The 14,408-nt window shown below is 40.7% G+C and overlaps 1 protein-coding gene across 4 annotated transcripts in view; it reads left to right on the top strand.

Annotated features, from left to right (window-relative positions):
- cux1b (cut-like homeobox 1b) overlaps positions 1 to 14,408 on the top strand; it is an 82,705-nt gene that overhangs the window by 65,602 nt on the left and 2,695 nt on the right. For 3 of the 4 annotated variants that reach the window (XM_038306341.1, XM_038306339.1, XM_038306338.1), the window contains 3 exons: positions 494 to 682; positions 3,236 to 3,503; positions 4,625 to 7,725. In XM_038306341.1, the coding sequence (XP_038162269.1) occupies positions 494 to 682; positions 3,236 to 3,503; positions 4,625 to 5,126 (959 nt within the window). In that variant the 3' untranslated portion in view covers positions 5,127 to 7,725. Of the gene's footprint in view, positions 1 to 493; positions 683 to 3,235; positions 3,504 to 4,624; positions 7,726 to 11,515; positions 11,720 to 13,096; positions 13,210 to 13,300; positions 13,418 to 13,501; positions 13,586 to 14,408 lie in introns of those variants that run through there. The other variant, XM_038306342.1, reaches the window with a different exon arrangement.

Below are 14,408 nucleotides of genomic sequence, written 5' to 3'. Positions count from 1 at the left end.
CACTCAGGTTAAAGACTTAATATTTTAATCTGGGCTTTGATTAGGCCTCTCTAAGACCATTTTGCTTTGATTGAAAGCATTTAATTGTAGTTCTGTATTTTTTTTTATAGACTCTGGGGGAAAAAAATACTTCAACTTCCTCCCTTTAACTGTCTGTTACGATGCTGTTTGTTCATTAATTGTTTTTATAAAACATCAGAGGCCTTCAGAGAACAGCTGGGTTTATACTGAGAAGAAATTAGCAGTTAGGGGACTCCATGTACCGATTTGGCAACATCTGGATTTTATTCATAGGTGTTAAAGAAAGTGATATTGAATATAAATACATGCCCCATGTTTGCATTTTTAAAGATGTTAAAAGCATGTAGGGTTTGGCTTCCTTTCACAGTTTTACTCTACTTTTGTGTTGGTCTGTCACATTAAGTCCTAATGAAACGCAGTGAAGGTTGTGGCAATTTGATGTTTAATATCCGTTTATGGTTTCCTCTCCAAGGTCAGCGACTGTTTGGGGAGACCATCCTGGGTCTGACTCAGGGTTCTGTCTCAGACCTGCTGGCCAGGCCTAAACCCTGGCACAAGCTGAGCCTGAAGGGAAGGGAGCCCTTTGTCCGGATGCAGCTTTGGCTCCAGGACCCACACAGTGTGGAGAAACTCATGGACATGAAACGCCTAGAGAAGAAAGGTGAGCAACAATAGCTCCATCAGTTTACCAAAAAAAAAAACAAGTACCTTTAAAACTTACAAACAAAAAGGTCACATAGATGTGGTCTTATCTGCTTTTATTTTTATAAATCCATTAAAGGAAACACACGATCCCGAACGCACACAATAGACACACTCCCCTTTGTGCAGGACAGCAGAGCATGTTGCGCAGATCACAGTCATCTTGGTGTGATGTCTGTACCAATCAGGACTGCAGACATCACACGCTGTATTCGATGTGACAGCTCGGGGACTGCCGCGGGGCTGCTTACTCACACTCATCAGCACTCCTCTTCATCATCGTCATCATCATAATAATCACCAGCGTCCATAGGCTTGTATTTTTTCCATCGTCCGTTAGTCTGTAGCCCTCTCTGTCAGCCCATCACGCCGTGTTATCCTTCGGTGGTGGGATTTGTTAGGAACTAACAGAATACACATGCTTGGACCTGCCTCTGGGACCATCCATCCAGGATCTGGTTATTCTTATCTTTCAGATCAGGAAGTGTTCTCTGCTCAGGCTCCTTTTAGTGTATTGACCAAAAAATAATTGAAAGAGCAGTGGGCAGTTGGTCGGGCCACCAGCGGAGCCCAGAGGAAAGACATAGACCTAATCTAGACTAACCGTATTTGACCTCTCGCTCTGCTGCTGCTTGCCTATAAGGCAGCACAGAACTTTTCAGAGAGCTCTAACCTTGCTCTGAGGGGTTTATTCCCCTGAAACACTAATATATCTGGCAGCATGTATCGGGGTTGGGAGAATGTCAACCTCATGCGAAGCTGCCATGAGCTGTTCATTTTCAGCTGCTGGTGCCTGGAGTAAACAGAGCTGCATGTTTTGCCTTGAAAGGGAAAGGATGCGTTCTGGTAAATATGCTTAGAAGAGTTGGAGCACCATCTAGTGGTACATCAGTGTACAGCAATTAACGTGCATCCAAACAGTTTTAACATTTTCTGATACTGGCTTTATTTTTCTACTCTTTGTTTTTCAATTCCACGATAAATCTAGAAATCTAAGAAACTAAAACCTTGACACAGGCGGGGACATGGTGGTACAGGTAGATTAATAAATCAACATTGTTTAAATGTTGTTTAAAGCTAGATAAGTGAGTTAGTTCTGTTTTGAACTCAAGCTTCTTCATTTAGCAAAAGTTAAATCTTGGTTCTGTTCAGATCTGGAGAAAATGACCCATCATTACCACACACATTTGGATTACTGTCACTCATTATAAAAAAACAGGGACCAATCTTATCTTCAGCATGTCCACATGGTTGAAAACGCTCAACTCTCAACGGGATGAGAGACAGCTGCCTGTATCTTATTGGATTGGTTTTTCTTTTATTATTTTTCCTAATTTTTAAAAGGCTTAGCCCTAGCTTACCTGCAAGATCGTTTACAGGACTGCACCATTTCTAGAACACTATAATCAAACAATAAACTATTGCTACAGGTTCCTAGAACCAGTTTGTAAAGGAAGAGGAGACAATGGATTTGTCATTGCTGCACTAAATATTCGGAACAACTTAACCCTCAAAATAAGATCTGCCCATAGTTTGGATCCTTTTAAATTCATCTTAAAGCTCATTTATATTCCTTTGCATTTAAAAAAGGCCTGACTCTGTACCCTGCCTGTCCTAATTGGTCTTAACTTTTATTTTTATCATGTTTTATTGGAATGTGCTTAATTCATCAATGGTTTTATGAAAACTGTACAAAACTGTGGTTCAGTTCCAGTCTTTCTTTAAAGTACTCTAAGTGAAATTGACAACATTACAATGGGATTTTGGCTGGTCAACTTAACCTCCCAGTAAAACCAATTTAGTTTTTTTTCTCTGTAGATAGATTAGAAATGCTAATGAAATTTTAGTTTTAAGGAGTTATTCATGTGAAAAATGATAAACAAAAATAGTTTTGTTAAAGCATACCTTTTCAGTAGCTTTATGATTTCAGACCCTCTTCTGTCCACGTTTACAAAGAAAGCTGCCTGTATTAAGGAGTTTTCTAATAGTACGCAAAACACAGAACTGCAGCACCTTCTGTTCCTCCGTTTAGCTCAGGCTCGTTCTTGACAAGGGTTATTTTTTACTTGTTTCACTCTACCTGGAGTTGCCATTGGTGTCTGAGTTGAGCTGGATGCCAGTCGCTTCGGTGTCCCCACAACATTGGACCCAATAACATGTTGATGTCACATCTGCAGAACAGAGCGGGAACTTCTGACCTGCAGTAAATTCAGAAAAATGGGCTACAGGCTTATAGATGCATTGGAGCAGAACTACTGAGGTTTCTGCTTTCCAAACAATATTTTAGTTGTAAAGGGCCAGATAAAAAGATGTTTTTCATTAAAAAGTTAGATAATGTCTCTTTAATGAAAGCGCAGTAATAATGTATTTGTATCAAACACAATTTAATTTAGGTTTGCGTTTCTTTTACGGTACCTTATTAAAGTTGCACCTTTTTACGTTTTTATCAAATGTGTTTCTATGATCCATTTTCTTCTGTTGTTTCAATTTCCAATGTTTTTCTGTCATCCAGCTTACATGAAAAGGCGGCTGAGCTCCCTGAGCGACGGCCATTCTGTGGACGGAGTTTTGTCGGGGCCCGATTACATGCAGGGCTCCCAGAGCCCGGGGGGCCAGCAGCAGCTGAAGAAGCCCAGGGTGGTCTTAGGCCCCGAGGAAAAGGAGGCCTTAAAGAAGGCATATCAGCAGAAGCCCTACCCTTCCCCTAAAACCATTGAGGAGCTGGCCTCCCAGCTCAACCTGAAGACCAGCACGGTCATCAACTGGTTTCATAATTACAGGTTAGTGCTCAGAGGAAAAACAACAGTTTTTAAATACGACACGCTGTCACCTAATGCTAGAATCAGATCGTACAGGGCTGCTATTTAATTTAACCTTCTGGGTTGAAATGTACATAAATATTTGGTTTAACCTCCCTAAGGTAAACTACAGGTTTCTCCCACATGTGTTGTTGCCATCAATAGACTTCTTCCATGGTCATGAATAGATGTTTGGAAATTTCTCCATTTGAAACTGCCCAGTTAGCTGGTTTTTTAAACAATTAACAATGTTTTATATCTAAGATTAGTGAAGCTTGACATCATCCTTCTTTATGTATTCTGAACCAAGATCAGACCTACATTTGACTTAAATGTCCTGTTTGACATTCCTGATGTGTCTAGCTTCTACTGTCTAACTGTAGTTTTAGCATTTGAAGGTATTTCTCTTTCATTGTTTTCTTTAACATTCAGGAAAAAGGTCCCACTACATTACGCTGCTTTGTTCATGGTGGTGCACTGTTCTTATGTTTCTTGGGGTAAAAAAAACTGTTTAAAAATGGAGCAACGGGCAAACATGAGGTTGCCTGACAGTTTAAAACCCAACCAATGTCAGCAAACCAGCTGCTTTAATTTAGCTCCTTCATTTCTGGTTTAAATGGGGATGAATGTCAAACCCAGAAGCTTGTTGGTGGCAACAAAACCTGATTGTTTGAGTTGAACCTGATTGTTTGAGTTGAAATCCTTTAGAGCATTGATTCCCAGAGTTTGGGGATTAATTATAGTCTTAAGGTCCTCTACAGAGATGAAACTAAATGACAGAAATAAGGAAGAAAGATATTTGTGTTTAAAGAAATTAAAATATCACTTTGAAATGAATAAAAACAAATACTTTTTGTTGATGCAGATTTTATTACTATTAGACCCATCTTTAATACATTTTATTAACTGATTTAAATAAAATAAAACTTTGGTTCACGAGTCCCTTCTAGTTCTGTTCTGTGGGTCAGAAACCAGATTGTTTGGGATATGTTCATTTTTTCACATTGAACATGTGTGGATCAAAGTCCAACTTATGCCCCAAATGTTTATGAAATGTAATTGTCCGACTTTGACTCTGGGTTGAACTTGTGTTTCTGCTCTAGGTCACGCATCCGAAGGGAGCTTTTCATAGAGGAGATCCAGGCAGCTGGAGGGATGGGGCCTGGGAGTGAGGGGGGATCTCCTTCTCTCCGTGGGTCCAAATCAGGAGAAGGGGACAGCTGTGACGGGACAGAGTCTGAGGGCACGGTTGATACCCGCCAGGGACTGGGCATGGAGGATCACAGAGGGGCATGCAAAGACCAAGGCATGGAGGTAGAGTCTGAGGCAGGCGGCTCTAATAACTCCCCCTCACAGTTAGACTGCACCACCTCAGGCTTAGCTGGGCCGGGCTCCAGCTGTGGACAAACTGGACTGGGCATCTTCAGCCTCACAGAGGCTTCCTCCACTAGCTCTGCCTCGAGTACAAACATCCCAGCCTCTGGCTCGGCCAGAAACCCCAGGGACAACAATCTGCGCAAGAAGAAGGCAGCCAATCTCAATAACATCATCCACAGGCTGGAGAAGGCTGCCAGTAAAGAGGACCCCTCAGAGTGGGAGTTCTAGCTCCCTCTGACCCCCTCCCTCATCCTTATCGTCTCATAACCTCACGACCTCTAACCTTGGACCCCTCCTGCTCAGTTTCAGTCGGAGAGTGGACACAGCCAAAGTCAAGCTCAGCAGCCATTTTTATTGCATAGAAGCTTTCCAAAAAAAAAAAAGGAAAGAAACAAAGAGTGGTTGGCAAAACCCTTAAGAAGAAGATTTTACTGAGTACGTAGAAGAACAAAATAAGAGATTTGTCTCTCCTGTTTTTTTGTTTTTTTTTTAAAACTGAGTTTTGTTTTTGTACTGAGAAAAAGCACTTAACCGTCCTGCTGGCCTCTGGCCCTGCTGTACCTCCCCTTATCACCAGCCACTGGTGCACCAGACTGGTTAGCCCTGAGCTGGGGTCTGACCTGCAGCTGGGGTTCGAACCTGAACTCAGTATCACAGGCAAGGCCTGACACAGCAGCTGTCACAGTGATAGACACTGATAGAGACAGAAACTCTCTTACAAGAACTCTCACTTTCTTAAAGGAGATTTTTTTTTCCTCTCTTCTTCTCACCTCCCAAGTGTCCACAAACCTCCCCTCACTCAGTGAGACGCCTCATTTTTTTCACACTGTAGAGTGACTGTTACAAACCCTTTGCCTTTTTCACTCACTGCGTGTGTGTTTGTACGTTAGGGGGTTGTGTCTGCGTGCACCTGTGCGTGTGTTTTAAGTGTGCGTGAGTCCGTATACACCTAAATGTGGTGCGTGTTCTTTTTCTCAGCAGCAGCATGTTTTTAAGTCGCTCCTACACTCTTCGGAGGGTAGAGGAAAGCCTGCTGGCTGAGCTGCCATGGTTACTGAAATAAGATGGATGAACTTTGACCTGTTCTGTCCCATATCCTGTCCTGCTGACAGCCATGTGATGGCCAGAAGGATCATTTTGAATTCCTCTCAAACATAGACGCTCATCTGAAGAGGAAGGAAGGAAGGAAGCACCTTTTCTATCTGCCTTCTTTTGACCCTTCTCTTCAGGATGAAGGATGATCTGTTTTTGATACTGCAATTTGGTTGCCAATAAGAGATTGCACAGTCTATCGACTCTAAAGAGTACAAAATAGGGAATTTTACCGAACATTTTTTTTTTAATTAGTACAAAACGACAGAAAAGAAGACAGTTAAGGAGTTTCTGTTAGAATAAAAGCTAAACGGATTAGAGTGGAATAATGTTGCGGTTTTTTTGGGTTCTTTTATTTTTAGATAAAACACAATGAATCCATGTAGTACTGTAGCTGTCTCACATGGTGTTGCTCTACGTGTGTCTCTTGTTTTCTTGGGTTGTGCACGTCACAGCTGTGCATCACTACCGAAAAGAAACTCTGGTCACAAACCTGTTTTTATAGGCCAAATCAGGAAGAGTGTGTGCGTAGGTGTGAGTGTGTGTGTATTTTTGTGTGCATTTATACTTGCCTGCATGTAAGTCAGGGTTGAGGTCAATTCACACAGTAAAGTTTAAAAAGTATATTATAATCCTTGACTGAAAAAAAGGAGGATTGGAGCACATTTTAAGTGCTGAACTCCATTATCTTGTTCTTTTTGCAGTTTTTATTTTTTTGTCAAAGTGAGTTCATCCCAACCCCTCCCCCTTCCTGTTTGTGAGCAGTCGCCCCCTCCCTGTTTTCTTCAGTCTATCCTGTATCCAGGGATAAATGTCTTTTTTTTTTTTGCATTGAATTCTACTGTAAACACTACAAACTTTAAGGCATATCACTCCCCCTCCCCGTCCTACACAAGCCCTCAGTGCCTGTCAGCCCACTGCCTCCCCCCCTTTGTGTGTGTGTGTGTGTTTATGTGCGCGCGCACGGACACATGCGTGCTCGTTTGCGAGCGACAGAGGAGCGTTTTTTCAAATGAGTGGGGTCATATTTCGTATATCTACTTGCACACACTACTAGTGCACAACTGACACCCTTCTTTAAGCTGTTTGATGCGTTACCATTGCATTAATCTTCTCACAAAGTAGTGTAATACTATGATTTACTGTAGCTTGGTTTTATTGCTATTTTTGCATTTATAGTTTGGTTTTTATTCTGCTTATTTATAGGTGCTGTATTTTTTTTCCATTTAATGTCTTATCATATGAGTTGTCTATTTTTTAAGGGATTATACTGTTCCTGAGGGCAAGTAACATTTTTATTATTAGACGTATAGACTGCCGGCAGTATTGGTTAATATTTACAAAGATGTACTAGTTCTCATTTGTTTGTATATTCATGAATCCTAAAGTTTAGTGTCATTTCAATAGCTTTGGAAATGTGTTTGCTTCACTTCATGCTCCCATAAGCATAAAAGCTCTTACCACAACTGTTATGCTCTTAAACTGCTAGCTAGAGAATCAAAGGACATATCAAGATCACTGAATATATGTTAGTCTGTTTATCTTCTATTCTGGGGTAATGATATTTTTATTTTTGTTTTGTTTTTTTTCCTTGGGCAAGCCCAACACTAACACTCAGCAGAGCACACAACTTCGCCCATTTATAGACCACGTGAACGTGATCAACTGGTCCGCATTTGTACTCAAACAAAAAAAAAAAAGGTCAAATGAAATAATCTAAACTTGAGAAGCACGCTCACTTGAAAGAGGTCATATCTGCCAAATTGAGATTAGAGAAGCGTACCAGCCAGCAGGACGTGCTGCGCCATATCGAGCAGAGATAGCCAGCCTATGATTATGCAGAATTTCTATTGCAGTTAGCAAACAAAGCACTTATGAGGATTTCTTGGTGACTTAAACCTCGGACAGGGTCTGTAAACACTACGACGGAGTACCATCCCAGGAATCCTGGGAAGTGTTTGCCTTTTTTTTTTTTTAACCAGTGGTTGTGAACCAAGCACAGACTCTCATCTGAATCTGAACACTAAAAATAACTAGGTGGCCGTGCCCATGTCCAACACGATAAACTATAATCCTGTCCAAACTACAGATGACTCTGACACAATAAGCTGTTGTCCTGTACAGTTGTAGATATTATAACTAAGCACCTGTTTTGGTCTCCGTACTTGCCCCCCCCTCACCCAACCTCCCTCCTGACTGGTTCATCCAGATTTCCTGTTAGCCAACAAGGTCTTTGCACTGATGCTGTGATTGGATTTTCTAGAATGGGTGCATCTCGGTGGTTCATTAAAGTAAATCACACATTGTGATATATTTAATGTGTTGATTTTAGAAAATGATTTGAACTTACAGTCAATGAAAACCTACAATTCAGTTTCTCAGTACATTAAAACAAAGCTTTAGACTTAAAAGATATATTTAATTACAAAAAGTGATAACCGGAATGTTTATGTACTTTCCTCTGTATGTTTTATGTTTGAATTACTGCCTCGGTGTGGCAGGAAAAGGAAGAGATTCGTTCAGTTTTGTTGAAGTCTTCCAGGTTCCCTTATCGCAGGTCTGGGGTCTTCATCTTGACAATAGCTATGGGCACAAATAATCGGCTGGAAGGCCTGATCAGATCGAAAATTTTTTATATAAACATGTCAGACTGAAGGATTTAATCCGACTGGGAAAAAATGTCCTTCTGAAAGCGAGGGAGTTTCCTCGGGTCGCCATTTCGATTGGGATCCGTTTACACACCAATTCAGATAATTGGCGTAAAATAAACACTCAGCGTATGTGCCTGACGTTTTTTCAGAAATTTGACAGTTTTGTGCCTGTTTAAATGATTTAATCTGCTCAAACTGTGGTTACACACGACATGATCCGATCATGTTCTTTAGTGTCCGTAAACACATTTACAATTTTTGATGAAGGTTTGGATCCAATTAGGAAAATGTTGCACTTGTGTTTATAGATTTGCATTGATATGGGCAAAACCCACCCTAAAGAAGAATTAAACTCTGATCTCTGTAAAACCCATCTCCACAGAGGAGTGTAAATGGATCCTAAAGTCCTGCTTTGGATTCAGTAGAACTCGAGTTTAGGAACTGAGTTTGGGTTTTTTATTGGCTGCAAATCCCAAAATTTAATAAAAAAATTAAGCTGATTTAATTTTTCACTTCAAATTAAATATGATGCACCTGTTTCAAATTCATCAAGCACATCGAGGTCCTTCTGCAGCCAACTCTGGACCAGCGGGAACATGGCTTGTTGTACCAACCAAAATAATCTGTTTAAAACACACACAAAAACATAAAAAGCACTTAACCCATCACTTATGTCATCAACCCGCCTAAAACATGCGAGATCATCAGATTTGTGCCTTTATCTGCCAAGCAGGGCACCAAACTAGTGATGTCATTAGACAGTTTTAGCTGATATCTCACTTCAAATTCACGCTTTTTTCTTACAAACTCCTCTTGGTACTGGAAACGTTTCTCAGACTGCAGGGATGCAAACTTATTTTTGTGTTATGTTTCAGTCCAGGTCCTTATGTCCCCGTCCCCCCCACCCTCAAGCATTTTCTTGTGTTGTACATAAACTAGCAGCAAAACAAAAAGGCCAGAGCATAGAATGAAGGAGGAAGCATGCAGAAACAGCAGCATACACTGTAAGAACACTGAATTTATTCACCGGGCATTTTTGTAATTATTTTTTCTTAACGCATCAGTTTTTGCTGTGACATTAATAACGGCACTACATGTATTGATAATGACGCGTGCCAATTCTTCTGGGTTCTTCTGGAGGAAAAAAAAAACAAAAAGAAAAAAATAGAAGGAGAAAGTCGGGTGTAAATAGGGAGCCGATTGGATTCGTAGCGCGCTTCTCGTTTGAAAGGCAGGAGAGGAGAGAAGGGACGATTCAGGACTTTTTCCATGATCCACAGATATTTTTCTACAAATTTAAATCAGATTATTCTATACACTGTTGAATAACATTGTAAAGGTGTAACAGATGCTGTATATCATATCTTGTTTTTTTTTTCTTTTCTGAAGTTGTGAAAGCTTTACTGTATGATCTGTTTTGAAGTAGTAGTTGTTAGTTGTGATGGAAGCCCGAACCGCAGCAGCAGCACTGGTCAACATATTCAGGAGAAGAAGAGAAACATAAAAACAATATTTAAAAAAAAAAAAAAAAAAAAAGAGAGAGAGAGGAAACCTCAGATGTTTTTTTGTAATACTTTTAGAATATATCCTAAGAAGTGTTTTTTCCTTGTTTGTAAGGAAACACTTTCTGAATCAGCGGTGCTGTATGCATAGCACACTCAGTAATACATTTATTAACACGCAGCACAGCACAAAACACTCAGCCTTCTTAAACACCCCCCCTCCGCCTCCTTCAGGCCCATCCAGGTGTGTCTGTGTTCCCCTCTCACTATCGTTGGCTCATTTATAGTCTTAAGCCATCATCTCTTAGATCCCTCAGCTGACAGATCAACTCTGGAACAATAAACGGTTCAAGACGGAGCAAGAAAAATAAAATAATAATAAAAAAAAGCCAAATGGTGACGAAGTTTTTCCGCGTCTGTCGAGAGGCGCTCGGCAGATTTAGTTGTGTTGCTACCTAGTGTCGTCTCTTCTGTTTGCTCTTAGCTTGAACAACAGTGTAGTCTGACAACCAAATGACCTGGAGGGAGACCTGTACCCCGTCCCCCCACATATTCCTCTCTTCCTCCCCCCTTTTGGAAAGCTTTAAGATGCTTGTTGAGGCTTTAGCAGGTTCAGAGTGTTTCTAAATGATTCATTTTATTTCATTTTTTTTTTTCAAACCCGCCATCAACAACGTGGAAGTAATAATCCTCATAACTTCTCCCACTGCTTATTTTGTGAGTGTGTGAGAGCAAGCGGACGTGTGTGTGTTGTAGAACAAGAGGCTGCATGACTGTAAAGGGATGTTACAATGTTTTTATTCTGTTTGGGTTGTTCCTTTTTTTTTTTTTTATAAATATATATATATATGTGGTTTCTTCGGCACTTCTGTCACTCCTGAGATGCTTTTATTTCTCTGTCCTTCGGGGTGTCCCTCTGTTTGGTTTTCCTTTCCTCATGTATCATGGTTTCTTTTAGCTTTCTATTTACTAAACGTATCATGTTGTTTGTTCTCAGCACTGTAAAACAGTCCCTTCTACGACATTTGAAAAGCAATATCACTGTATGAAACGTTCACAATGTATTTGTTATGATTGACATTTGATTCATCATCATTATTATTCACATGCACCCTAGGTGTGATAATTGAAGTAAATCTCTTTTATACAAATACTAAAAGTGTGCTTCTGTTGTTTTCTGTTTTTAAATGCGTGGTTCCCAAACAAAGTATTCTCAGAGAAAGAGTCTAGGTGAGGTTTAGATGAATGCTTAGGGTTTTCAGGGATGTTTTGGACTCCTTTGCCATTTCCCTCAGGTGAGTCCCTTTAAAAGCTACTTATAACTTCAGAAAGGAAGTCGGACCGTCTGTTAAATGATCTTTGCGCTCCGCAGGCCGTTACTCTGAGCTGCAGATGGAGTTCTCTGCTGCTGTGCGCACCAGCGCAGAGCAGAAGGAGCTGATCCTGAAGCTGGAGCACGACCTGAGCACCATCCAGGCCATGTCCTCCCTGCCTCGGCCCGACGCCGATGGGTCGGAGGTCAGCAACATGGGAAACATCCCAGAGCCAATCAAAGAGGCCTCTGCAGCTTTTACAGGTGAGTACTTTGTTTGTGATTTAAGTTGATTCTGATCTTTATGTCATATGGAGGCATATTAGTCCTGAATTGTTTCAGTTCATTCTAGTTACAGTACAGCACAGTCAAATCAGATGATAGTAGATAGCAGAGATGTTAATAGAACCTAAAAAAATGCTGGAAACAAAAGTTATATGGAGTCATTTAGGAAAGAGACACAGTTCAGGATAGCAGCACTGGGCCATGAGTACTTTCTGTTAGAGAAATGGGTCAGTCATAATCTATTAGGGAAGAAGGTTCAGCTAAACATAGATAGTTGGGTCAGATGTCATCTCTACGGAAAAGAGACAATGGTTAAACAATCAACGGCAGCCGTAGCTTCATCATTGGCCTAGTTTAGCAACACGTAGCTGTTGCTAAACTAGCATGAGCCGGAGGTACTTTCTATTGCAGTAAAAACACAGAAGGTTCAATTAAAGAAGACACTAATGTTTTCTGTGGCTTTGTCAGAGAAAGATGCACAGCTAAACAAAGAAATTAGCAGAAAAAGTAGGAGTATGCACATTTTATAGAAGCAATCTCTCAGTCGATGTAGATAAACAAGAAGAGGATGAAACCAAGGTGCTTTTGTGTCTTCAGTCCACTTAAACTCAGACTGAACTCAATTAAAAATCTCATGTCCTTTAACCAAAAAGGTCTGCTTTTTGAATTTCAAGCTGCTGTAAATCTCATTTAGAGAGAAGCTCATTTGTTAAAGGCTTCTCTCTGCCCTCCAAACTATATATCCTCCCTTGAGGATTAGCTACAGTTTGATTTATTTAAGGTGTATATTAAGGAGAAACGGCCTCTAGGAGGAGAACAAGCTTCTTTCTGGCAAATCTGAGCTGCAGTGGCTGCAAGGTTAAGATAAGCGAATAGACGGCTTACACCATCCAGCCCTTATAAAACAGAAGGCCTGGTGTTCTTTGAATTGGCTCAGGGGTTATCAATGGAAGTAAAGTTTCTGTGACAGCTTGATGTCAAATCAAAACACGTTGCTAAAATCCCTGTGCAGCTTATCCAAGATTAGAAAAAAACCTTTGCAAAGGATGATGTCTGATTTCATTCTCATCCTTTGACTATTCAAAGTAAAAAAAAAAAAAATTCATGGTAATGATGAAAAAGGTTTACATTTTACCTCAGTCTGGGCATTGGATAAGGGCTTGGCACATTTTGAAAAATGTCACTGAGACAGTAAATCTAGTCTAAATGCCTCTTAGATCACAGACTAGAGAGGATGTCTGATAAGGGGATCACTCTCCATGCCTTCTATCTTCTGATGCAACAAAATCCATGTAAACAATGAGCACATGATTGCCTTTAGGTGTTTGTTTCATCCTTTCTGCCATTTATCTCCAGGATCAGTTGTGAGCCCCCACCTTGAGCTTCCTCAGGGCCAGATGGACTCTCTGCTCTCCATCATCTCCAGCCAAAGGGAGAGGTTCCGCTCTCGCAACCAGGAGCTGGAAGCCGTGAGTCACAGACACAGATTGTAAGGATATCCCTGTTTGTGTTATTCGATGAATGAAATCCTAATGCATGGTTCCCATCTGACCCCTGCAGGAAAACCGCTCCATGCAGCAGACCATGCAGGCCCTGCAGGGCGAGCTGGACAGCCTGAGGGCCGACAACATAAAGCTCTATGAGAAAATCAAGTTCCTGCAGAGCTACCCGGGCAGAGTGCGTCTTCATTCAGTTTTTAGTGGGTTAAACTCTGGAGATAGCATAAAGAAAACTCAGATCTGTCATGTTACTGTGTTACAGGCCGGAGGCAGCGATGACACTGTGATGCGCTACTCCTCCCAGTACGAGGAGAGATTGGATCCATTTGCTTCCTTCAGTAAGAGGGTATGAAACACACACCTCAGTACTTCAGTTCAGATTGATTTTCCTGTTTTAAAGACCTCTAGTTCCCTGTAGGATGTTCCTCAACCGTCTGATTATCTCTGTGGTTGGTTGTCAGTGTGCAAACTTACCTTTGCAAATAAAATGTGAGCTAATACCAGGAGATCATTACAAGTACAAATGTTTGAATGAGGATCATAAAAATATGCAAAGCAGGATTCCTGGAACAATAAACTGCTTATTTTTTCTTTTTTTCGTTACCCACAACCTCTGTTCTTTATACCCTTTAATCTCTGGTTTAACCTGCACTCAAATTTCTTTAACTGGGTTCGGTTTTTTCAATGAAATCCTTAGGTTTTGCTGTTTTTTATCTAACAAAGACATTATTTTTTATTAAGCTGTGATGAAACTACAATAATCCCGTGCAGATTTTTGATTTTTATAAATTTTATTTGCTTTTTCAGATGTTGTTAAAATGAAAAGTACTAGAAAGCAGAGATAAAGGCTTGCGACCCTACAGGTTGGGCTGCACATTAGCGCAGTCGGTAGCACTGCTGCCTTGCAGCGAGAAGGTCAGGGAAGTGTTGGCCTAGTGGTTAGTGCATAGAGCCCCACAGGTTGTCACTCGGGCTCCCTGAGCCAGACCCTTAACCTCAGACTACTCCTCTGTAGCCACACATTAGTAGCTGCCAGCCTTAAAAAAAACTGTATATATATATATATATATATATATATATATATATATATATATATATATATATATATATATACATATATAAAAAACAGCTTCTAGCTAGCTAGTTGAAATGTCAAGAACCAGTCCTGG

Source organism: Cyprinodon tularosa, unplaced genomic scaffold (genome assembly GCF_016077235.1).
Source record: "Cyprinodon tularosa strain WSP-4 unplaced genomic scaffold, ASM1607723v1 ctg58, whole genome shotgun sequence".
NCBI classification, from domain to species: domain Eukaryota; kingdom Metazoa; phylum Chordata; class Actinopteri; order Cyprinodontiformes; family Cyprinodontidae; genus Cyprinodon; species Cyprinodon tularosa.
Note: the sequence above shows the minus strand (reverse complement) of the source record. Positions and strands in the feature narration are given on the sequence as shown.